Genomic DNA, 23,619 nt, shown 5'->3' on the forward strand with positions numbered 1-23,619 from the left:
ATGGTTCAACTCGAAGCATTAGCGCCACCTAGTGTTGCCGAACCAACACCTACTATTTGCATAACGTCATGAGATAGAAACGTGCATTAATAACACATTTTCTATTTGCCAATTTTTCCAAAACTTCTGTATAAATTTGTGAAACACATGGAAGCTCCCACATATGAGCAAATGATATTTGAGGACTTGGGAAACTTCACCTTCCAAAGAGCGAAGATGACCAGTGCTAGGATCAGCAGTCCTATCAGGATGCTGATTATGATGACCCATATGGGGATTCCTCCTAAGGCCTCCTTGGAAACATGGATCTTCACCTGAGCAGGATAGACATTCAGGTCGTAAACGTAGACATATATTCAAACACACACACACACACGCAGGCATGTAATGACAAAACCATACGATGCAAACACTTTTACGACTTACGGTCCGGCTCCGGTCCCCGCTCTTCAACTCAAACAGGTTTGGGTTTTTGACCCCCAGAGTCCCATTCACCGACATGTGCAGAAGGGAAAACTCCCCCTGTAAAGACAATAAATCTCCTTTAAATGTTTCCTGTCCGTTCATCCATCACTCAGCTGTCTGTGGTGTAATGGACATTTTAGATTGATGCCTCACAGAAAAATATATTTCAGAAGCACATATATTTTGAAGATAAAATATATCTTTGTGTGTTTGTGTGAGTGTATATCAGTACACTGCACGACAGGGGTAATTATTAGCACGATAATATGGATAATGGTAAACATGCAAATACATGTATTGTGCACAGAATATACAATCATTAAATTTTTCCTCGAAATATAATTTATTTGCATGAAAAAATATATTTTTCTATATCTGTCACTCACTCTGTTCTACTCTCTTTCTCATTTGTCCAAGTCTGTGACAAACTCAAAAGGCAGAAAGAGGCGGGACGAGTGAAAAACAAAGGACTGTGAACCCACCTTGATGAACGTAGGTTTCCACACCCTGAATGTGACGTTGACCTGACTGTTCTTTGCCTTGGGGATGGCGCAGGTGAAGGATGCACAGTGCAGCTCAGCAGCGCAGGACTGCAGAACAAACATCAGTCAGTAAAGACAGGAGAATAACAGGAGAGGTGTTTCAAGGTGTCTGAACTGACACCTGCGTGTTTCCTAAAGACATCATGAGATCATAGCGGGTCACGTCTGATTATTCTGTCATGTATTTCCTGTTTTGGAACTTTGAAAACAAACCAGTGATAATAACACGGATAAAATGAATTCACAATGATGAAAATGGACAACACTACAATGTTTACTGCCACATGATGCACACAGTATATTAAATATACTCAAATAAAACCATTGCATAGCTCAGACTTTAAAAGACATGAACAAGTTCCTGTGTAAGCTGAGTGATTTGCTTATAATCACGAGTTTGTAGATTCAAATCCCAACTAAGCAATGTGCAATTCCATAATTTTAACCATCTTTGAAATATCATACAGGTCGACACCAGATAGGAGTGAAGATGTTAAAGTGTAAAGGTACCTTCAAACTTGCTTTTGGTCTCTTTGGTATTTTATTAGTTGGATTTGTTTGGGTCTATTAATAGACTACTGTGTTATTATAAACAGCTCCAAGGATTTTCATTTAATTTATAAGTGTTTGTTAAATGACAGAATGAATACTTCTTCTGTTAATGTATGTTTTACATAATTAAAACTGCGTTTTATATAATTGCTAATAGATACAGTTACAATCTGCTTACAACTGCATTATAATGTGTTATAAACACATTGTTACGTGTTTATATTTTGACAAAATAGTTAATCAAATGAAGGTGCATTTAAAAGTGTACATGTGGTCTGGAATACTGTGGAGATGCTTTAGACTGAGAAAGATATGAGCTCTGATTTGAATGATGTAATGAGTGCAGCTTTCTGTTTGGTAAAATGTGAAACGTTTCACACAGAGAACCAGTTCAACCTGAAAACCACCTCGGACCAGGACCGGGTCAGAATGGAGGGATCAGTTGCCACGAATAACTCAAGGCAGAATTAATTAAACCTCCTGAAGGAAACTGAATTGCCTAAGAACTAGACTGAATTATTGATAGTGTGTCTAAAGCAAAGTTGAGCAGTCTTTGTAAAATACACCTACACATTACTCACCAGCAGGAAGACACTGAGGGTTTCTTTGTTCGTTTTGGGCTTTATAATGCTGGGGTTAATTTTGTCAGGGTTAATCCAACGATCTGCATCACATTTCACCTGCAGAGATAAGAACAGCAGATATGAGGTTGGGTCAGTGTGTGTGTGTGTGTGTGTGTGTGTGTGTGTTTGTGTGTGTGTGTCCATGTGTGTGTATCCATGTGTGCATGCATACCCCCAGGCTGGTGGTGACATGTGTGAGGTACAGTAGTTTGTTCTGCCGAGGAGACAGATGAGGGTAGGTCACTGTCAGGTCGAGGGGCGGAGTCTCCACATCACCTTCCTTCTCCACCTGAGAGGAGGTGAGACAGACGCGTGACCTTGATGGATTGATACACTGCTCCACATCTGGAGCCCCACACACAGCACATCTGCGTGCAGCTGTTAACTCTGTACATCCAGAGGAGACATCACATGTGCTCTTTACCGTGTAGCTTATGTTGACCTCCTCTCCGATCATCCTGGTGTCATTGAACTCGGCGGCAAACTTTTCACCCTCTTTGACCACGATGTGTTTATCCACAGGTCGCCTGGAAGAGACGCACGTTCATCACATCGTATTAGATTTATAATGTTTTTTATTCAGACCTTCAGACTTTGACTACAGCTCATAGGTCAGGAACCGAGTCAAAATACAACCTCCACATGAGTGTCTCTTAAAGAGGTTTCTGGGATTTCAGGTCACACTGACTTCTCTGGTTTTAATGACTTGTTGATGCTATAAAAACAGAGTGAATCACATGATTGACAGATGAGAGTAACTCGCAATTGGTCGAGCGCTTGTATCGGTGAGACCTCGACACCATGGCTCCACCCCCCAGTTTTTACTCCACAGACTCTAGCTCCAAATGTGCAAGATGGCGACGTTAAAATAGGGCTTCATTTCTGGATAGTGGGAGGAGGTGGAGACACGTCGTCCATCTTTATAAACACTCTATTATTCAAATACTCTGAACGTTGAGGGTACGTAGCTAAAATAGTTTTGTTCAACCTTCTTCTAAGCCGACATGGAAGAACATAGCTTTTGCCGTTTGACATGTCCAGCTGTTATGGAGTAACACTACATTAACACTAACAGCATGAAATAATAACTAACATATGTTCTTTTAGAATGTTGCAGTGTACATGATGATGAGTGAAACTACAAGTACGGACACTCACACTGCGAATATGAGTCCAACTTCATACTTCACAGGGATGGTGATCAGCACCATGTTGTCACTCAGGGTAGTGGCCAGCTCTTCACTGTCACTGAGGGGAAAATAAAACCAATGAAAGAGAACTGTCATTTTTGCACTAAACATTTATTAAAGATAATAATTGAAGCGTCTTCAAACGGGAAACAAAGCACACTTTAGCTGAGGCTCTCACCTCGTCGCTGTCACGTTGATCTGAATCACATCCTGAATATGTTCGGGATTCGCCTCAAATTTCACTTTGAAATTTTCCTGCACATATTGGATCACACCGTAGGGTTTGCTTCTCAGTATGACAGATACAGAGTTAAACTTATATTGTGCAGGTAGCAGGTAGCATGCAGACAACTGAGCGGATGCTGAAACAAACCTCCGTATTGCCCCCCAGGAACGGGTATCCAACATCGCACTCCACTCTCGTATGGTTCAGATTGCACAACATATCCGGCTGAAGACACAAAGTAACACACACATCAGCACAACACATCCGCAGGGACACACTGAGTGCACACACTTACAAAATGACACAAAGACGAGAGCGCTGGCGAATCTCACCTCCACTTTCATATAGTTGATGTTGGGCGTGAAGCTCAGGGCGACTTTGGTGTTGTACGCGTTGTCTTTGCTGTTTCTGATTTTGATGTTCACTTCGAACCTGTCCGTCCTTGATCTGATCACCATCCTGGAGAGGTACAATGAACAGTCAGCACGCTCGGCTGTGATGCACATATTCCTCCACAAGGGGGTAGTCACGCATCACTGCTAATAAGACCTAACTACTGTATTGTGACTGTAATCGAGATAAGTTGAACATGATAAATAAGTTGATAGTCAAAAGGTGTATTTTTTAAGTTAAGTAAGTCAATCAAAATGATCTATTTGCAGCCTTATGGAAAGGAGGAAAAGTTACAGTGAGCCTACCTTTCAATGTACATGTTGGATTGCTTCTATTGTTGTTAAATACATTTGAAAATAACGCTTATCCCACTTACCTTTTTACACTGGGCTCTGCTTGGAGAGAGAGATCAGCAATGCACCTCAAATCACTCCCACAGTCGACTAAAGGAATCTGGAAAGACAGAGACGGACCTTTCATGAGAAACACTCGTGTACTCACATCCAACTTTGCCTCAATAAAATATAGTGAAGTTTGTAGTGTTCCATGTGGTAGTTCGTAGTGGTGTTTCTATTATTTTGACCAGCCCATTTATATCAGTGAGGGACGGCCACATTCCCACATCCCAGAGTTATTTGAGTTGCTTGATTCGAATCCTCATAAATACATTGTATCAAAGGCAAACACCTGATTTCTTTCTACTTTCACTTACGAGCCTTTTTAAGCAATCAATCAATCGATCAATAGATCGACGATAATCTATTTGTAAAGTTCTTTACAGAATAAAAGCAATACAAGCAATACAAACACCCCCCCACACCCTCCACCCACCCCATCCACACTCACAGCAAACCAATATTAACTGAACTGAGGAAACACTGAAATCTAATAGTACATAATTATATTTCAGTAAAACAGTCTCAGATGTATAAATAAACAGATGGATGGTAAGATAAAAAAAAATAATTTAAAGGCTGACTGACAGAAAGTAAAGTTTTAAAACATTTTTTTAGAAGTGTTTATTGCTTTTTCAGAATAAACAAGATATTTGAGAATTCAGTTTTATGTAGAGATTCATTCGAACCATAAAGGTGTCAGATATATTAACTCCTTTCAGTAATTAAACAGTGTTGTCATGTTTTAGTTAAACTGCCAGCAGCCTAGTAGCAGAGATTTATTTCGAGCAGCTTTTATTCAAATGAAAAAGTAAATTTTCTAACTTCAGAGGAATCTAACCTCAACACTGTTAATTAGCCAATAAACATTATTGTGTCATGTTCATTTTGTTCATGAGGACCAGGGCTGTTGATGTTGACAGTTTGTCTTTCTCTGTATGCCTCCTGATGAAGTCTCTGCTTTTCTGATGACATCAAGCTATTTTACAGTGACTCACAAATCCCTGTGTGCAAACTCTACTTATCCACAAGGACGACCTTTGGGCAGCTTTCTGTACTTACACAATACAAATGTACCAGCAGCCCCCCCCCCCCTCGCCACATCTCTGGCAGAGCTGCTGAGGGGATTAGCCAAGTGTGTTACTGGCAGATTGAATCAGACTGCATTGAAAATGAGACTGTCCAGGATTCCTCCCTGATAAGTCGAAACCTATTGTTTCGGGACAGTCTCGATGTATGGTGTGTGTTTGTTCTGCCTCGTTTGACCCTTCTGTCTCCATTGTGCAGGGAATAAAACGGATCAGCCACAAAAATTGGACCTGACGGGAAATGTCATTCTTCCTCGACAGTGAGACACAACAACTGGCCTCACACAGGATGTTGACGTTTTGATGTTTCTGTTTAAAAAAAAGAAAAGACTCTGGGTTTTTCAGCGAGGGAAAGTAGTTTTTAAGAGATTTAGTTTAACTTTTGTTGTGGGGGGGGGGGGGGGGGGGGGGGGACAAAGGACACTAAATCAGCGTCTAAACTGTCTGGAGTAACAAAGAAGCTATTTTCAGACGTGAACTATCCCCTTTGACCAATGAGGAACACAGCAGGAGATCGTCTGAGTCGGACACATTCAAAACAACAGGAACATGTTTCAGGCGAGAGGTGGCATTCAGGCCGAGCACGAAATATTACCCAAAGCTCTGGAATCTTCCTCGGCATTGACTCTTGAACGTGGAGGGGTTTCTATTCTACCAGTTTTCCTGTTGTATTCTCACAAAGTCTGACTCCGACATTTTCCAGACAGAGCAACGGCCTCGGACATTTACGTTCTCACACACAGCCCCTCCGGAAAATCTTCAGGAAAATGTCAGGACTTCAGGGCACGTCTGAAAGCAGCTTCCAGGCTCCAGAAGCTCCTCCAGAGAAACCAGAGGAGACATGAGAATCCAAACAGGCTGCTGTTGCTGTGTGTTTGTTTGTGCCCCTGAGTAAAAGAAGGGTGCATTCAAATGGCCCTAATTTCCTTTGCTTGTCCCCACTAGAGTGTGTGAGGGTCACAGTGATATTTTTTCCCATTCCCAGTGCGCTCCCACTGGACTGTTCAACATCAACAGTGTCTACTCCCCAGAGGAAGCACGGGGGAAAGCACAATATCAAAAGAAAAACTAAAGCTTCCTTTTGATGACTTTCCCTTTCACTCTCTCACTGTGTGTGCATGTGTGTGTGTGTGTGTGTGTGTGTGTGTGTGTGTGTGTGTCCCCTCTCACCAACACTTCCTTGCAGCGTGACGGGTTCTGACCCCGAGGGAGTCAGGATGTGTTGCGGTGTATAAACACATCACATATCCTCCTGTGTTTTAGACGTGACGGGAGCTGTTAGTGTTGCCACTTCTTTCACACACCCAGGCTCTACGTCTGACGAAGCTGAATTCTCGTGTGATATCCCCCACCCCCCCCCCTCCCCCCGTCCCCCTCTTTATCTGGACACGTCACTCATTGCAACAATTATCTGGAAAACCTCGCGTTGGAGCAAATATGCATGTGGGAGTGTGGGAAGGTTGCTCTGACTGGCGCTGTTGAGGAACGAGTGCAGGGATGGCAGTCAGCTGCTGCAGATTCTAATGTGCTGTAACAGCAGGGAGTTCGGAGCCAGGCGAGAACAGCCCACTTCTCTTGGATTATAAAGATGGAGACAGATGCAGGATGTTTGAGACGAGGTTCTAATCCTTCCTGTCATGTTACTTAAATCTCCTGCTTACTTTCATTTGGTGGTTATGACGGGGCTCTTCTAAGTGGTCTTACTGTCTTATTGACGGATCTGGGCAGGCTCTCATCCAGGACGGGGCCGTTGTCTTCATCAGCGAGTCCAAACTGCAGAGACACCATGAGCGGGTCACGGAAATCCACCAGGGCCTGTTGAGGAGAAGAGACAGGTGGAGCGCAACAAGAGGGAAAGAAAAGACGAGGGAGGATGAGGAAGACAGCAACGAATAAAAATGTACTTCATACTTGAACTCTGGTGACCTGTTGGAATTCAAAATATACATCCCATCAGCCTGGCTGAAGTAGTTTGCCTTGTGATCCAGCAGGGGGCGATCTTGCTCTTGCCCTCTTGACCTATCAGTCAGTAAAGTTACAATGTTTTGCTACGATAATGCAAGACGCTAACAAACCGTAATGAGAGGGACTATCACGTCACAACATTTGAGAAATGGCACTTAGAAGTATTTTGTCCCTTCCCCCGTAGAGGGGGGTGAGACAAAATACTTTTAAACGAACTGCGTGTCCTGTTTAATTTTTTTCAAACTTGAATTTTGGAAAAACTGACAGCGCTAACAGCAAAATGTCCGGAACATTCAGGCGAGACGTGGCACATCATGCAAGAGGCAGGACCAGACAACTTTGTCGGCCCCAATCGCCTAAAATATCACCCAAGAATATCGTCCAGAACTGACATATTCTACGTTTATGATATTTGTATTCTTCCAGTTTTGCATCCTTTGCTTGTTAGAAAATGTCATGAACACACCCCCTTGGACACTTTGAATTCTCCGGAACATTGTCCTGCTGTATTCTCATTTCTCACACTCGTATACAGACATTTTAGTCGGGGGGCTGGAAGGAAACATTACATACTGCCCCCTCCGGAACATTTCAGATAAACTGTTTCGATTTGAGTCCATGTCTGAGAGCAGAATGGTTAGGGTTAGGGTTACTTTTTTTCATTTGCAGGCATTTGGTCCTAAACCCCAAAACTTTAGCCGGGGGCGGAGGGGTGCCATGAAAAATCTGGGGATCACCAAAGTCCTTAAGATTCATCCTCTGTGCACCATGAACGCCTGCACAGAGCTTTGTCACAATCCGTCCGGCAGTTGCCGAGATGTTCCAGCGTGAACCTGAGCGGTGAGTTTGACCGTCAGTGGTTTTCCATCCCCTGGAGCGATGCCTCTCACGTGGCTACAACAGAGAGGTCGGAATCCAACAGGGTAACTGAAACAACCTGTGAGCGTGCGCCGCCTCCTTCTTTTGAAACATGAAGACGACATATGAAAGATCTGCTTCACATTCCAGCGAGTACTGTACACGCACTGTGAGGCACAAGTATGGCTCTTTCTGAGCCTGGGGCCAAAATTTGATTGAACCCAAAAGGACTCAGACAAAGAGCAGGACAACATGAGGCTGTATTTTCCGTCACTTAAGACAAGTCTGTTACTGTTTCTTCAAACATGTAATAGTGAACATACTGTATATAACCTGCTTTTAATGGCTGCCACTTGCAGAGGGCTTCACTGTGGCCGACTGGCAGCTGCTGTGGTGGTTATTGATTTTGTTCCTCCATTTAGCCAGTGAATTTCATTAAGTTCTATTGACACATGTTTGCCCACTATCTACATGCATTGAACACAGTGAATCAATGCTTTTGCTCCAAGTGGGGAACTTAGGTTGTCTTTTATACAGACTTGGACCAGGCTATGGAAGTTTTGAATGCAGGAGCTATGAGGGGATTTATTTTTAATCTGAGGATTTCCTAACTGGTTTGGGGCAGGATGCAGTGTGGTGTGCACTTAAAACAAACACAAAGCACATGAAGTGCGAACAACACTTTTGTTTAACATGGATTCGTTCATGATCCACGTGCATCTGTTCTGGTTTGGATCTGCTCCACCAGGTGTGGTGCTGGTTGTGTCTGGTACCAGTTTTCTGACCCCTGATGACCTGTGTGGGAGGTTTGTGCACAAACTAGCAAACTAGAACAGAGCAGGTATTCATGCACACACACACACGCAAACACACATATACAGACACACACACACAGACACAACTGCAACAGCTGTTTCCAGTGATTAGTTCCTCTGTCTCTCGCCTTCAGGCAGCTAATCAGAAAAATCCACTGCTGCAGTGAACGGCTGGAATGAGAGATTTCGTACACATGCCTCTAAATGTCACTGCTTGGGTTTACAGTCAGTGGTGGAGTGCTGACGTCTGAGGGCTTTAGCTGCGTTGAACCTCGGAGCCTATCGACTATCGTCTGACAACAAATTAGCCTCAGCGGGCAACTGCAAATTTTGTAGCTCCCAGTGTGAACAGCGGATATCAGGAACAAGACTCCCTCTTCCATTTGACGTACACCGTTTACAGTCCGACTAGTTTCCTTCTTTCACACAAAATAACGCAAACAGTGATTCTTATTGTAAGTGTTTAAGGTCCAGACGAGATTTTGTCTCACTTCTATGAACAGCTAACTGCAAATAAATAAAAAAGCTGATGAATTTCGGTCAATGTGTCCCGCCCTCTTTTGCTCTCCACACAAGGAGTTTACCTTGTGCAACTCAAGCCCGCTCAAAAAGGGCTTTAGCCATCCAAACGAGAAACCGCTTCTGGTCCCAAAATCGTGTCCCTCGCCGACCGTTTCTGTATATTCACATGTAGAATCTGTTTCTAGAGATTAACGATCTGTGATGCGCTTGTTGGACCGCTTGTAGAAACTTCCCTTGACCTGGAAAGTCACTTTGTCACATCCTCCAGACACCTCGTTCACTGTTCTTCTCTTTTTCACTTGTTCATTCCTTGCTTTCTCTCCCCGCCTCTCAACCTCTCCATCCGTGCATGCAGATGATTTATCACTCACAGCAGCACTGCTCTGCACTCGGCATGCTTTGATCAAGACAGGGTCTGTTTCATGTTATGACCAGAATCGTCCAACTCAGCATAGACTCCTCGCAGCTTCGTTCTCAAAACGTCGCTTACATCACCGGAACAGGACAAGAATTCAACCTCTGTGAATGAGCGTCACAAAAATCGAAGTAATCAAGCTGTTTTGAATACTGCGTCTTGTGGATCTGGGGCTAAAACATGTCGTTTTGTGGGTTGATTTAATTCAGATTGGAAAACATAAGTGATTCCACGTGTATGTAAAGATCAGAGTACTTGCCGACATCATGAATTTCTCCCGGATGCACTTTCTCTCCCTGTCTTTGATGGTGAAGCTCCTGGAGATCCTACGATCGTTTTTATCCTCCGGGTTAAAAAAAGACGCCCTGGCTTTGGCACGCGGGGCATCCAGATTCAGATTGAAGACGATCACTGCACCGTACAACAGAGAAGGAAACATGCAGCGATGAGAAGTGAGGAGGCAGAGAAATATGTTTGTTGACAGTATTATCCACACAGGACGTTGTATGCCTCACCTGTGGCTAGGTCTAAGACCTTCTTGTCGGATTTGACACTGTAGACGAAACACACCTCAGTCGAGACGCACACAGTTTTGCGTCCGCCGACCTCACACTGAGACTGCTGCAGGTTTATTTTGGCGGGGTCAAAAATCATGTTGGCGCGGAGTTCGGCAACATCTCTGGACCTGGCGAAATGACACAAGCAAAGCAACTTCTAGAAAACACTGTACAAAAGTGTGCATTTACAAAAACCACCGCGCATCAGTACAGTGCTGCTTGCACTTTGCTTATTTCTAGTGTTTCAGCTACTTTATGATTCAATTTCTTTATATCTATATCTACTAATTCCAGAAATTCAACCGTCTGTCTGACTATGACTTGTACCGTCGTTTCGGCTTCACACTTAGCATGTGTGCTGTGACCGGCCCAAAGAAGTGCAGTGTTGAATTTGGTCTGATTTGGACACGTAATACCTTCCATATTGAAGTGAAACTGCACTTAATTGTGTTTTTGGAGCTGTGAACTGCTGTGGACTGTAACTATTCTAGGACTGTTCTTTGATGAGCTATGTCAATGCAGGTTTTAAATCAAATCTATTACCAAATCTATCTATCGACATTCTTGGGTCGAACCTTGCTCATGACGCCACCTAGTATTTGGGCGTGTCCACGACAGCGGCAACTGATGCTCCAGTTCAGAGTTGAGCAAAAAGTGAATATATAATATTCCTTTCCTGATTAACCATCTCAAAACCCTTCAGATTTATCTCTCCAATCTTGGGAGGGGGCCTGGACATTAGGCTGGGAAACACTGTACAAAAGTAAAAGCTATATACAGCAGTAAACTTTGCTCCACCTTCTAACAACACATGCACTATGCCAAATGCATGTGTGTGTGTGTGTGTGTCTTTCTTGTTCAGGACAGACCAAGGAACGGATGAACACTGAGCAATAAACTTGGCCTAAACTCTCTCTCTCCAGCCAACCGCTGAGCCTCGATCCAAGAGGAACGGCTGCCAAATCCTATTTAAACTCTAAGCCACTTGGGAGATGGAGTTTTCACACAGCCCAGTTGAACCTCTGCCAGTAGAAACTGTGGGAGAAGGTCCGCCTGGGAAGTTAAATCACGGTGTGGGCTGATGTTTCAAAACTTTTGGTGGGTGGAAGTCTGTTTAGGCCGGCCTCCAACAGTGAACCAGGGGTTTTTGTAACAGAGAGATCATTAGGAAGTTGTTGGTCTTTGTCCTACAAGCCCGGTGGGACGCGCACAGCTGTCTAAACTCGAAGAAGACAATGAGAAGCAGACGTGTGAGGCGATGTCCCCGGGATACGAGCACCGCTGCTGGTAGCGATTGAAGTGGAATGTGTGGTTGAGTGAATGTTTATATCTGAGGATGGGCCACATCTCACCAAAACAGCGAAGCCCCTCCTAGACCTCCTATGGTGACATCAGTGATCCCATCTCCATTTAGATCCATGACTCCATGTATGGACTGTCCGAAGAATTTCACCTTTACACCGTCGCCACCTGCAGGGATCCGCTGAGGAGACACCACAGAACCGTTGAAACGATTTAATCTACGTGAATAGTTACAAAATCTTCCAGAGGTGGCACAGAAATGGTTCTCACCTGCACAAACTTCTCCTTCAGTGACTTCTTATCTCCGTGATAGATGTAGACGGCTCCTCTGTGGTCGTTCTCAAAAGGTGCACCGATCGCCACGTCGTTAAATCCGTCCAGGTTGAGATCTGACACGGCGGCGATGGCCGTGCCAAAGCGAGCGCCGCACGGTTCGTTCTTATTGGGGCAGCTGGCGGTGTGGGCGGTGCAACAGGACTGATTGACAGGCTTTAAAGTGAACAGGGGCTCAAACTGGCCTCCCTGGTTAATGAAGAGAGAAAAAACACAGGAGCACGAGGAGAGACGATCAGTGGGTGATATATTATATTATATTATACTGCATTACATTGCATATTGCATATTGCAATCTGAAACTGTTCACTGTTTTGAATCTTGCATTTCACTTTTTACTTCACTTTTTATATCTTTTATCTAATATATATATTCTATTTAGATATGTTTATGTCTAAATAAATGTTACTTTGTATAGTGTAAATAGTGAGTAAATATATAGTTTCTTTTTATTGCTTTTCTTATGTGTGTTGTATTTATTGTGTTTTTTATGTTTTTATGTTTCTATGTTCATTGTATGCACCAATAACCAGAGCAAATTCCTTGTAGGTGTAAACCTACTTTAGCAATAAATACTTTCTGATTCTGATTCTGATTCTCATGACCTCAACAAGCTTCAACCAAAGACACGAGTGAACCTCTTTTCCAGTCTCCCGTACCTCGCTGGCTTTGTAAACGTAGACTTGACCCTGCTCGTCTCTTTCTGAACCCATGAACATCGGCGCTCCGATCAAGAGGAGATCTGTTACCGAGTCCCCGTCCACATCCAAAGTCTGCAGGACGCTGCCGAAGTAGGAACCGATCTGAACAGAGGAGTCGTTTTTTTCTTATCTCATCATCTTTAAATATTATTAATACCGATTTAAGGTAGACGGCGCGAGCCCAGACGACAAACTGAAAAACTCTCACCTGTTCTCCTTTTATTATCTGCGTGATGACGATCTGTTTCTTCTCGTTGAGACGATAGATAACCACCCGGCCTGTGTGGTTGTACCGCGGTGCGCCCGCGATGTACAACTCCCCATCAGGGGTGGATGCAGACTGAACATCATAGCCTGCAGAGAACGCATACACAAGCACATATTGTTTTAATGCACACACAAACAGGCGTCAGCGGGGACATGTCGCTTGGTGATTTGTACCTGATGATGTCATGTGGCAAAAACCCACTTGTTTGTCTTTGTGGGATATTTTTAGAGCCTGTTTTCTTCAGCCAGTTGTTTACGTCCGACCGTGTCAGTGAAGCTATAACACACAACTGGAGGCTGGCAGGAAATCACAGGAGCCTGCGTGCACTCGCACTCACAGATCGGACAAGCGCACACCGGCTATGTATGCAAAGGCTGCAGTCGGGACATTAGGTACGAGCACATGCCAACAGCTGGGTTTACAGTACGCGAGCCTGGACCTACCAGTGCTGCTTCAATGACATGTTGATTAAATAAGTTGACATTAAGATGCTGCGGTTGCTCCGCGAGCCATAAAAGGCAGCAGGACGGAGAGAGAGGAGCCTGTGCGTATTATTTGTGTGACACACAGCGGGGAAGCATCTGCTGTCAGAGTTTGACAAATTACATATCTCAATCCTCCGTGCAAGAGAGAGTCGAAATTTATTCTGCAGCGGAAAAAATTTCTGTTAATCTGGTAAAAGGTGCTACTGTTGCCCTGTGCATTAACACACACACACACACACACACACACACACACACACACACACACACACACACAGCTCAGGTAGAGGTGTTGACCTTGACCTGTCACCACACAAATCTAATCAGTACATCTATGTGAATGCTTATGCCAGATTTGATTTGATTTTCCCACAGTGACCTTCGACCTTTGACCACCAATGTTGAATCAGGTCATCCTTGAGTCCAACTGAACGTTTGTACCAAATTTGAAGAAACTGTCTCAAAGCGTTCTTGAGATATTGTGTTCACAAGAGTGGGACGGACTGACAACCCAATGAGATAATCAAAAGGGCTCTCCCTGTTTCCAGTGTCCAGTGTTTTTTCCTCACTTAGTCCAAACCCTTAACGATCCTTTGCATTAGCATTAAATATTAATAACTAAAGAAACCCCCCTCACTCTGTCAGAATCCTTCTTCTAACGTCCGTTAATAATTTACAGAACAGTAGTTACATGTGTGAGTCATGTTTCCACGTCTGTGCCGGATAAAAACAGACCTGGATCATTAGTGTAATATATTGTCTTCATATTAAATCAATTAACTTTGACGATTTTGTTTTCGTTAAGCTTGTGTAACAGCTTCAAAATGTGTTTTCGAGGTCGACTCACCGAGGTACCCAGCCAGGCCTTCATATCCTGCCTCCGTCTTTGGGTCAAAAAACTGGGTGTTCCCTGGAATGATAGTTTCTCCGGCAGTGTGCATCACCACCGTCCCGTTCCAGTCGTACGCTCCCACTGCTCCCAGTAACACACCTTCCTATAGGACACAATAGAGCATTTTGGATTATTTCCTGATGTTTGATTTACCAAAAGATTGGTTCCTTAATTGGAAAAATTATGGACATATACACATTAACTAAATTTACACAGTAATAAGTAATTAAATAATAATAAATATAGCAGAATAGGAAACATCTGTATGAATTATTGTGACTAAAGTTACCACCTACCAGATGTTTTCCTCTGTCAATAAACTCATCAAGTTGTCACCAGTTTACTATTTGCAAATTATTACCAGGTGGGATGGTCCCAATGGTCCAGTCATTTTGGTTAAAAGAAGATGGCTTCCCCCGTCACCCCCCTACACATCTCTTACTGGTTATGACTCTATACTATTCTACTGGACCCAGTGAGCTGCTGTAACGCTTCAGCCTTGTGTAAAACTATTCTCACAAAGGAGAAGAGAGGACTGATAGAGAGCTTCGTCACATGGTGCAGCAACAATCCCCTGAAGCTCCACATTAGCAAAACCAACAAGCTTGTGGCGGAGCACCAAAGGAACAGGAGGCCCCCCTGTCCTGTTTGTCATCCAGAGACAGGAAGTGAAGAAGGTGGGCTATAAGTCTAATTACTGAAAACCTGGAGCTAATTATGGATTGGAATCTATTCATTAATTAGATTGATATATACAATTAAAAAAATTAATTATAATGACCATTAATGGGATTTTTTCCTCATCAGAGTCAATGGTCTATAGATCATTGAGGTACATTCGGGATTTGGGATATAAAGGATATATAAAATACAGTTGGCTTTTAACTTTGAAGCATTGTTGTTATTGTTCTGCTGCATATCTACTGTGCTAGTGTGTAACTTCATTGTTTGTCCGATTTTTTGTTTGGGTTTCACAGCTCAGGAGGAAGAACAGGCGTCTGGTGATCAGAAGGTTCGGTTCCTGGTTTGATCTCCATCTCCTCCAGAAAGTTTTGAAGTGTCCTTGAACTGAACCTCTGTCCTGCTCCTGATGTCATTAATATGTGAAAGTATTTATGATCGACTCATACACACTAAAGTGCTTCGAGCTGTTAACAGCATCAAAGATACATATGAATGGAGTCCATTCACTATGCTTGGCAATCAAAGCAGATTCTGCCAACTATTCTTAAACGTGGATGCTTCACACACATCTTCAACCCAGCAGCGTCGAAATCAGTGAGGCTGTGATTCAGGAGTCAGAGCGGGTCGTACACTAGCCAGTAAGTCAGTAGTTCGATTCCGGGCTTCTCCAGTCCGCTTTGGGCAAGACACTCAACCCCAAAATTGCCTCTGACGGCTTAGACCGATGCGTGATAGACGAGTTTTGTATAGTAGCGTTGCGAGAGAGCATTAAATGTTAATATACTGAAAATAGCTTTCAATGGTCAATAACCACCTGGATATGCAGTTTCCAGGCTGGTGCCAAAGATGAGAGTCAATAGTTGAGTTTGTGAAATATGGTCACAATCTCCCCCTCCTGTTCCTGAGTTATGTCCAGAAAAGTGCTTAAGCTGAACATTATGAGGTCACAGTTAAGTTGACCTTTGACCTTTTGGACATAATGTCAGCACTTCATTTCCCATTATACATTTGGGTGTCATAATGAATACTTGAGTTATGGACAAAAGCAGGTTTAGTGAGGTCACCGTGACCGATAATCCATCATTATCTAAACTGCTTAGCCTTTTGTGAGGGTCACGGGTCAACAGTCTCCAATTAACCAAATCACAATCTATGCATCTTTAGATTGTGGGAGGAGGCCGGAGTACCCGGAGATAATCAACATAGACACCAGGAGCAATCCACACAGAAAGAGCTACATCAGGATTCAAACTAGGGACCTTTTTTAAGGTGACGGTGCTAACCCCTATACCAATCCGCTCGACTTTAACCTTACACAGACAAAGTAAAATCACTATCCTTGAGTCCAACAAAAATGTCATGTCACATTTAAAGAAATTCCCTCATGAATCATTTACAAGAATGGGACAGACGTGAGAACGGACAACACAAAACCAGGATTCCTCTTGCCAGGGCTGTACTCAGAACAACATCCATCAATCACAGGAAACAGAGTTATGTGAGAGGAAGAGGAGGGGTCACACAGGACATAACACGGACGGTTAGTCAAACTGCGTCAAGTGGTTTCTTCCCACTACTGGATGCCACAAGGCCTCACGTGTCTCAGCACTTAAACGTACAATTCAGTTGTGTGGTGTGGTGTTAAGTTGAATGAGCCCCTGCAGGCGCAGAGACAAAGTATGCGTCGATCGAGGATGTGATAAACATGAGCCGGGAGCAGGAAGAGAGGCAGAAGAGAGGCATAGCCTGTTTGTCCTTAAATAGACATGGGAAATACCTAATGAATGAATTCAAGCGACGGGTAAAGTGGGTAAAGCATGCATGTTGTTTTTAACTGGAGTGAACAAGCATCTGATTCAACCTCCCCTCACCGTCTCTCTTGCTCCTCTTGCCTCGTGTTTGACTTTTTTATCTCCCCCCTTTCTTTATTTGTGTCTCCCACAATCACGCAGACAAAAAACAGCAGCTGTCTGCAGCAGAGAGGACAGAGAGGAGTCTGTGTGCGGAGGTCGTCCAGCGACTGGGGTGAATCACCAACGGGCAGAAGATGCACCACAGATAAGGCCGGTGAATTGTGTCTGGATGAGTTCATTAGTTGAGCAAACACCCATCGTTCCAGCATATACGTGACTAGTTCCTTATAAAATAAACGCCTACACTAATGTAAACTTCCCCGTGTCCCAAAGGGATGATACACTCTTCGGTCATTTAGTCTGGTTCACTTGTTTTATATCACAGATGTGGTGATTGCGTAGTCATCTGACATAAATAACACATTTATTTAGACTTACTTTAGAAGTATGTGCACTAAATCCAGTCTGGGACATCTCCATCTCAAAGGAGGACGTGAAATTGCTGGCGGTGGCTGAGGAAAGAAGAGTTTATTTGAACCACATAGAAAAGGACATGATGAAGAGGTCCGGGTTTTACTGTCCCATTACTGATTTAATACACAGGAAAAGATTGATAGTGCCCTCTCGTTTCTGTACAGTAACAACGGCGCTAAATATAAAAGCATGTTGACCTTTAAAAATACACAAATACAATAGCTGATTTGACAACAAGCCAACGTCAGGTGTAGGTAGACACAGCCCGTGAGAGTGATGATGACAGTTCAATTACGATGTGAAACCAAAAATGAAATGTCAACGGTGCAACAAAGACATGAACTTTGTTAAATGGTCCAAACGTTCAGGTGTGAAAACGCCAACACTTCTACAGTCCATAGATTGAATTCTGTACAAAATCAGACTTGGTTCTAATGGGAGTTTTGTCCTGCAACTACTTCTTGGCAAACGAAAGTCGTAAGACCTTGGTGAATATGTGAATAAGCCAATTTCCAAAATGTTGAACTAATAAAAAGTTGATGGTTGTATGGGCACTAAGTTAGGTGTTTGTTTTGAATGTTTAAAACGGTTCTGTGTGTTTTTTCTGTCACCTTCCAAGGCAAAGATCTTGTTTCCCAGGGCGTCCACGATGGTCAACAGCGCCACCTCATCAGACACGTTGAAGAAGTGGTCTCTTAAAGGCTGACTGGAGATGGACTCGATCTCCTTGATGAACTTCTGCACTTCTTCTGCACTTTTGTTCTGACGATTGTAGTCTCCCATCACCTGGGAACACAATAAACGTATCTTAACAACATCAACGCTTAAAGGTTTGTCTGAGACCAGAAGATTTAAATGGCCCAACAATTTTCTCATTACACCTTCCCTTGATTTAACATAAATGTTGATGCTTAATAGATCTGTTGCAAGGAGGAGTCACTTGTCAAAAAGATGAATTTGTCTCATTATTCAATTTTGTTGATTTACTGGCTTGTCGACAGAAACGATAAAGTGGTTTAACTTTATTTCACTGTGGTTTGTACTCACAGCGATGCCAAACCTCTCGATGTTGTCATCCTCACAGTCTCCCATGACCTTGTCTAGATTATAGGAGTCATGTGATTCCCCGTCAGTGACGATCACCATGACTTTCTTCACGCCAGGTCGAGCTCCGCGCTCTGGCATGAAGGCCTCTTTCCTGTTTGGTAGAAATTTTCAAAATTTAGACGATAGACCTTCAATATACATCCGGGTGCATCATCCTCTTTGTATGAAGGCATCTGTCCCTATCCACACACACAACCACGTGATAAACAACATGTTGAAGCATTAGTCGGAGATGCCCATGGTTTTATTACACTTGCTTGCAAGATGCAAGTTACATCTGTACTGGTTTAAGCTCATGTGTGGCCCACATGTTGTCTTATAAAACCAGTCCAACAATTTGAATAAACAAGTTAGTTGATTTGACATTGCATTCGCAGAATACTATTGGTTTCACAATGGACTTTCAAAATCCCGATATAGCACTGACAGAATTTTTTTTTTACTGAATTCCCAGGGATATGAGTGTCTGTGCAGTTTAAAGCAGTTTGATTGAATTTAAGGGGACTGTTGGGCCTAGGTGAAGGTCTAGTTATTCCATGAGTTCTTCTTCCGTGGCAAAATCTAGAGCCTACATTATCCAGAATGCAACTTGATTGAGATTTCTGTGTGCTAGGCCACACCCTCAGATTTCTTTAGATTTTCAATACAAATGAGCATTGCAGGTAATTGTTGAGTACCTGGCGGTATCGATGCCGAGGAAGGTCATGGTCTTGAAGCCGGTCTGCTGAGGAAGTTCCTTGACAAATTCTAGCAGATCAGCAGTGTTTTCAAACTGGCTCAGGTTGACACGGTGAGTCACAGTCTCCCCGTAAGACACTATTCCCACCTTGAGAACACACAAACCAACACGCACATTGTTTATTGTAAATTTTATCCTATTTCAAACTCATGGGTTTCTCTCTATCTAATTCTGTCCTCTCCGCTGTCCCCTCCCAGACAGTCTGCCGAGGATGTGGTCGGGCCTGGTGGGATTTATATGACACAAGTTGCTTTATGCAGCAGGCAGAGGACTTCAGCAGCCATGGAAGATGTGACTTACAACCACTTGGCTGCCCAGAGAGAAGAGTTGCCAGTGTTCCCCTCTGGAAAACTCCGCTAGCTTCAGGCCAGATCACTGAAATCATAATAAAGACTAACCGCCTATTTGCAGAACGATGTAAGACAAGTGGACAGAAATAAACTCAAGGTTTAACTGAGTAAGACAGAGGCTAAATTGACTTGAAAGACCATTAAGTCTTCAGTCCCTGAGGCGTGCATCATGAAGGACATCCCACAGTTATTCTTACTGCTGGCAACATCTGGGAAATTCAATAGCGGAGGGACTTAAGACTTTCACTAAAATATAACACGAAAACTTGTTGGGCATCAAATAATAGAGTCCTTCATTCATCCTTTATGTCAGTATAATGTTATAAAACTAATCCGATTATATTCACGTATCAATGTTTGATTCCACACAACAAGGTTTAATAATGTATCCCCATATTTAAGACAATAGGAATAAATTTTTTTTCATTCATGATACTGACCTGTGAGAGTTTAGGTCCGATCGCAATTTTTTCAATGAAGCGTTGGAGGAAATCGATGATGCCGGTCCAGGGGTAGATACTGTTAGATCCGTCCAGAACCAACACAATGTCCAGCTCCTTCCCACACTCTGGAACAAAGACATATAATACAATATATATATATACAAATATATATACTTGATTAAAGGGTGACTTTGATTTTTGGTTTCTCTGTGTATGAAATTACAGGCATAATGAAAGGTGAGACTGGCCTTCCGTTCAGCACATATAAGGTTTATATAATGTATGTTTTCCAAAGGTGGATGCTTATCTCACTAAATGATTAAAAACACATATTTAATTCCTCAGAAATAGATTGGATTATTACCTCTTCCTGTTTACTTGTGAAATTACTGTTTCCTCTGCCCTCAGCAGACCCACTACAGCTTCAAATCAAAATGTAATAATGTAGAGCAGTGGTTTCCAACTTGGGGGGTCTGAAGTTATCTATGTATGTGTGTGCAATTACATATAGTTTTCCTTACATCCTTGCTTTGTATTCTTGTGAATTACTGGATCCTTTTAGGCCTTTCGGAAATTATTCAAGCAAAACAAGGAGACAATTCTTTGTCTTCAGAGATGACAAGCCGATTGTAGAAATTAAAACTGAAGTTCCATTTCTCTACCAGCGATCCCATATACTTCTAATTAGGAGCCAAATATAGGCTATTTTCTTCTCATTAATCATATGTGAAACCCTTTTCGTCTAATTGAGATCAAGAGTTATTTTGCAAGAGAGGCCTACGTACAGCAGAGAGGACGGAAAAAACAAACACAGCCAGACAGAACAAATACACAGAGAGCGTCAGAGTTAATCACAGACATCACAAAGTCAATTTCAAGTTTAAGATTGGCCAGTGGGATGAGACATTCAAAATCCTAATGTAATTCACTTAATTGATGAGGTTCAAAGTGTCAAGTCATCCCAAGTTCAGAATCACCCACGTGCTGAGTAGAGCCCAGCAGTCCCGGAGATCTGGTCTGATGAACAGCGGTTTTAAATTTGATTTTAAAAAGTCATGCAGCGAACTAACAAGACATCAGTGACGTCTCACTTGAAACGAGAAGGCAAAACAAGGTCTCACTCTCTAAAGAGTACTGCCTCTTCTCATCCCTCAGTTCTTCACTTTACTTTAATTCAGGATTGAAAAAATCTGTTCATCAAAAAACATTCCCGACTTGACAGTTGAATGGGTTCTTACCGCAACTATATGATCAGAATGTGTATATGTGTTTGTTTTTGATGAAGGAATAGAAGAGAAAGTCATACTGAAAGAAAAACAGAAAGAAAGATTGGCTGTTTACTGTAGTTCTTTCTGCCTTGTTTCCTTCCCGGGAAACAAAGTCCAGGCCCATGAACTCTGTCCTAACTTGGGCATACAACGCAACAGGCAGGCTGGGCGAGAGAGGGACGGGGGTCGCAGACGAGTTTACAATAAGAAGAATGCTCTAATCTCCCTCTTCACTTAGGGAGGGTGAGATGGTGTCATGGTCTAGGGTGGTACTACTGCTCAGAGCAGATTACAATCTCTTATCCCAGCGACGGGCAATTTGTGCAGATGCCGTCACGTCCTTAGCAGATGTGTGTTATGCTGCCGGGCGACGTACCTTGCACGGTCGGTGCCACAGAGTTGAGGATCTGGAAGGTAGAGCTGACATTCGCACAAACTCCCGAGATGTACTGCTGCTGCCCGCACATGTAGCCATACTGAGGACCACACGCCTGTGGAGACAGAAGACACACACACACTAACACACTGAGAATCAGGCTGTGACTGGTTAGGTTTCCACCAGTATGAGGTCATGAGTGAGAAGCGATACATGGCTACTGAAGACAGAACCCCAGAGGAAAGAACTACTCAAACTGTGGATAACATGGAGACTATTACTAACCACCAGAGATGCCTCAGACTCCACTCCTCTAAATAGAAAAGGGGAACAGAGAGAGTGAGCCTGTAAGGGAGCAGAGCTTCAAAATTACAGACAATAACTGGAAAATTAATCTTTCAGCCTCATTTCCTCACATTTCCCTGCTCACTCCGCAACCTCAATGCTTTCCTGACAATACAAAGGCTGTTGTACAAGAACAGTCCTCGGCTAAGTGAATTTGGTCATAAATCAAGGTATTGGACAAATCAAAATGTTGACCTTATGATAGGGCTACATGAAAAGTAAGGGGATTTGGACCCAATCTCTTGTTATCATGAACATCCATGTCCAAATCCATGTTTAAAGATATTTCACTAAAAAACTCAGAATGTGACCATCATGGAGGCCTTGGGCTGCATCCATACTACCAAGTTTTCATTCTAAAACAGAGTTTTTGAAAAGTAAGACAACAGATGTATTTTCTTGGACTGCAAACAAGATTGAAAGTAAGTGTAGGTAGTTGAGTTGTGAGAAGACCCAATCAGTAAGCAACCCTGTTTGTTTTCAAATCTACAGTTTCAGCCATAGACTGTTTATAAAGTTGGACGACGCATCTCCACTTTCTCTCACTATCCAGTATTTAAGCCTAATTATTCCGGATACTTCCGCAGCCATCTTGCACATTTGGAGGAAGAGTCTGCACCATTGAGGGATGCAGCTGCAGTTATGAGGTCCCATCGATACACGTGTCCGACCAATCGGGAGCCAGTCTGAGGTGTCAATCTTGACGTTTCACTCTTGAACACTTGAACATACATCAATGTGATTTTGGGAAGCTATCTTGTCGTCATTCTTTATATACAGTTGATAGTTTCTTCCCATCCATGCAGCCCTGGCATTTTTTTATTAAAGGGACAGCAGTGTTTCCACATCCTCAGTTTTAGACCTTCGAAAACTCCATAGTGTGGGTAACAGCCATAGTCATAGCAACAGTAATGTGTTTTAAAGCTAAAACATGTTAATGTGGACATCGCCTTGGATCAGAAGTAAGTATATCAGTAAAAGCTATTAGGATTCCTCCACTGGGCACCATGAATGTCTGCACATCATTTAATGTCCATCCATTCGCTGAATATTTAGCTAATGCAGTCTGGACCAAAGAGATTTCTATCCCCAGAGGCCATCTTAACATAGAAAGTAAATCTACAAACTTCCAACACATAAAAAGCCTGTGTGGCAATCAAATAATGTCAACATGTCTTGTTAGAAAAACATTTGATTCATTATTCACTCAGTCTGATGTGTCTCTGGGCTGAAATCAGAATCGTCATATGTTTTGTATTAACTCTGGAAGGTGCTGCATTACAGTGTGTAAACACGGGCATAGTGTTGAAGAGTTACATTAACACCAGTGTTGATCACATTAGGTGTTAGGAGCTTCAGTTACATTGTGGCTGTGCAGAATCTGCCCCCCCAGTTT

The 23,619-nt window shown here is 42.9% G+C and overlaps 1 protein-coding gene across 1 annotated transcript in view; it reads right to left on the reverse strand.

Moving 5' to 3' along the window:
* The window catches only part of itga1 (integrin, alpha 1), a 56,454-nt gene that overhangs the window by 2,796 nt on the left and 30,039 nt on the right, over nucleotides 1-23,619 (reverse strand). Inside the window, exons 5-29 of the mRNA XM_053411040.1 lie at nucleotides 21,879-21,993; nucleotides 20,232-20,359; nucleotides 19,380-19,528; nucleotides 18,643-18,793; nucleotides 18,207-18,381; nucleotides 17,560-17,633; nucleotides 14,540-14,687; nucleotides 13,151-13,296; nucleotides 12,901-13,044; nucleotides 12,179-12,430; nucleotides 11,959-12,089; nucleotides 10,565-10,734; nucleotides 10,309-10,460; nucleotides 7,179-7,289; nucleotides 4,368-4,444; nucleotides 3,931-4,057; nucleotides 3,746-3,823; nucleotides 3,551-3,627; nucleotides 3,341-3,430; nucleotides 2,607-2,709; nucleotides 2,355-2,471; nucleotides 2,141-2,239; nucleotides 948-1,055; nucleotides 427-522; nucleotides 201-314 (exon numbers count right to left, since the gene is read on the reverse strand). Of these exons, the coding sequence (XP_053267015.1) occupies nucleotides 201-314; nucleotides 427-522; nucleotides 948-1,055; nucleotides 2,141-2,239; nucleotides 2,355-2,471; nucleotides 2,607-2,709; nucleotides 3,341-3,430; nucleotides 3,551-3,627; nucleotides 3,746-3,823; nucleotides 3,931-4,057; nucleotides 4,368-4,444; nucleotides 7,179-7,289; nucleotides 10,309-10,460; nucleotides 10,565-10,734; nucleotides 11,959-12,089; nucleotides 12,179-12,430; nucleotides 12,901-13,044; nucleotides 13,151-13,296; nucleotides 14,540-14,687; nucleotides 17,560-17,633; nucleotides 18,207-18,381; nucleotides 18,643-18,793; nucleotides 19,380-19,528; nucleotides 20,232-20,359; nucleotides 21,879-21,993 (3,132 nt within the window). The remainder of the gene's footprint in view (nucleotides 1-200; nucleotides 315-426; nucleotides 523-947; nucleotides 1,056-2,140; nucleotides 2,240-2,354; nucleotides 2,472-2,606; nucleotides 2,710-3,340; nucleotides 3,431-3,550; nucleotides 3,628-3,745; nucleotides 3,824-3,930; nucleotides 4,058-4,367; nucleotides 4,445-7,178; nucleotides 7,290-10,308; nucleotides 10,461-10,564; nucleotides 10,735-11,958; nucleotides 12,090-12,178; nucleotides 12,431-12,900; nucleotides 13,045-13,150; nucleotides 13,297-14,539; nucleotides 14,688-17,559; nucleotides 17,634-18,206; nucleotides 18,382-18,642; nucleotides 18,794-19,379; nucleotides 19,529-20,231; nucleotides 20,360-21,878; nucleotides 21,994-23,619) is intronic.

Source organism: Pleuronectes platessa, chromosome 19, assembly GCF_947347685.1.
Source record: "Pleuronectes platessa chromosome 19, fPlePla1.1, whole genome shotgun sequence".
Classification (NCBI taxonomy): Eukaryota; Metazoa; Chordata; class Actinopteri; order Pleuronectiformes; family Pleuronectidae; genus Pleuronectes; species Pleuronectes platessa.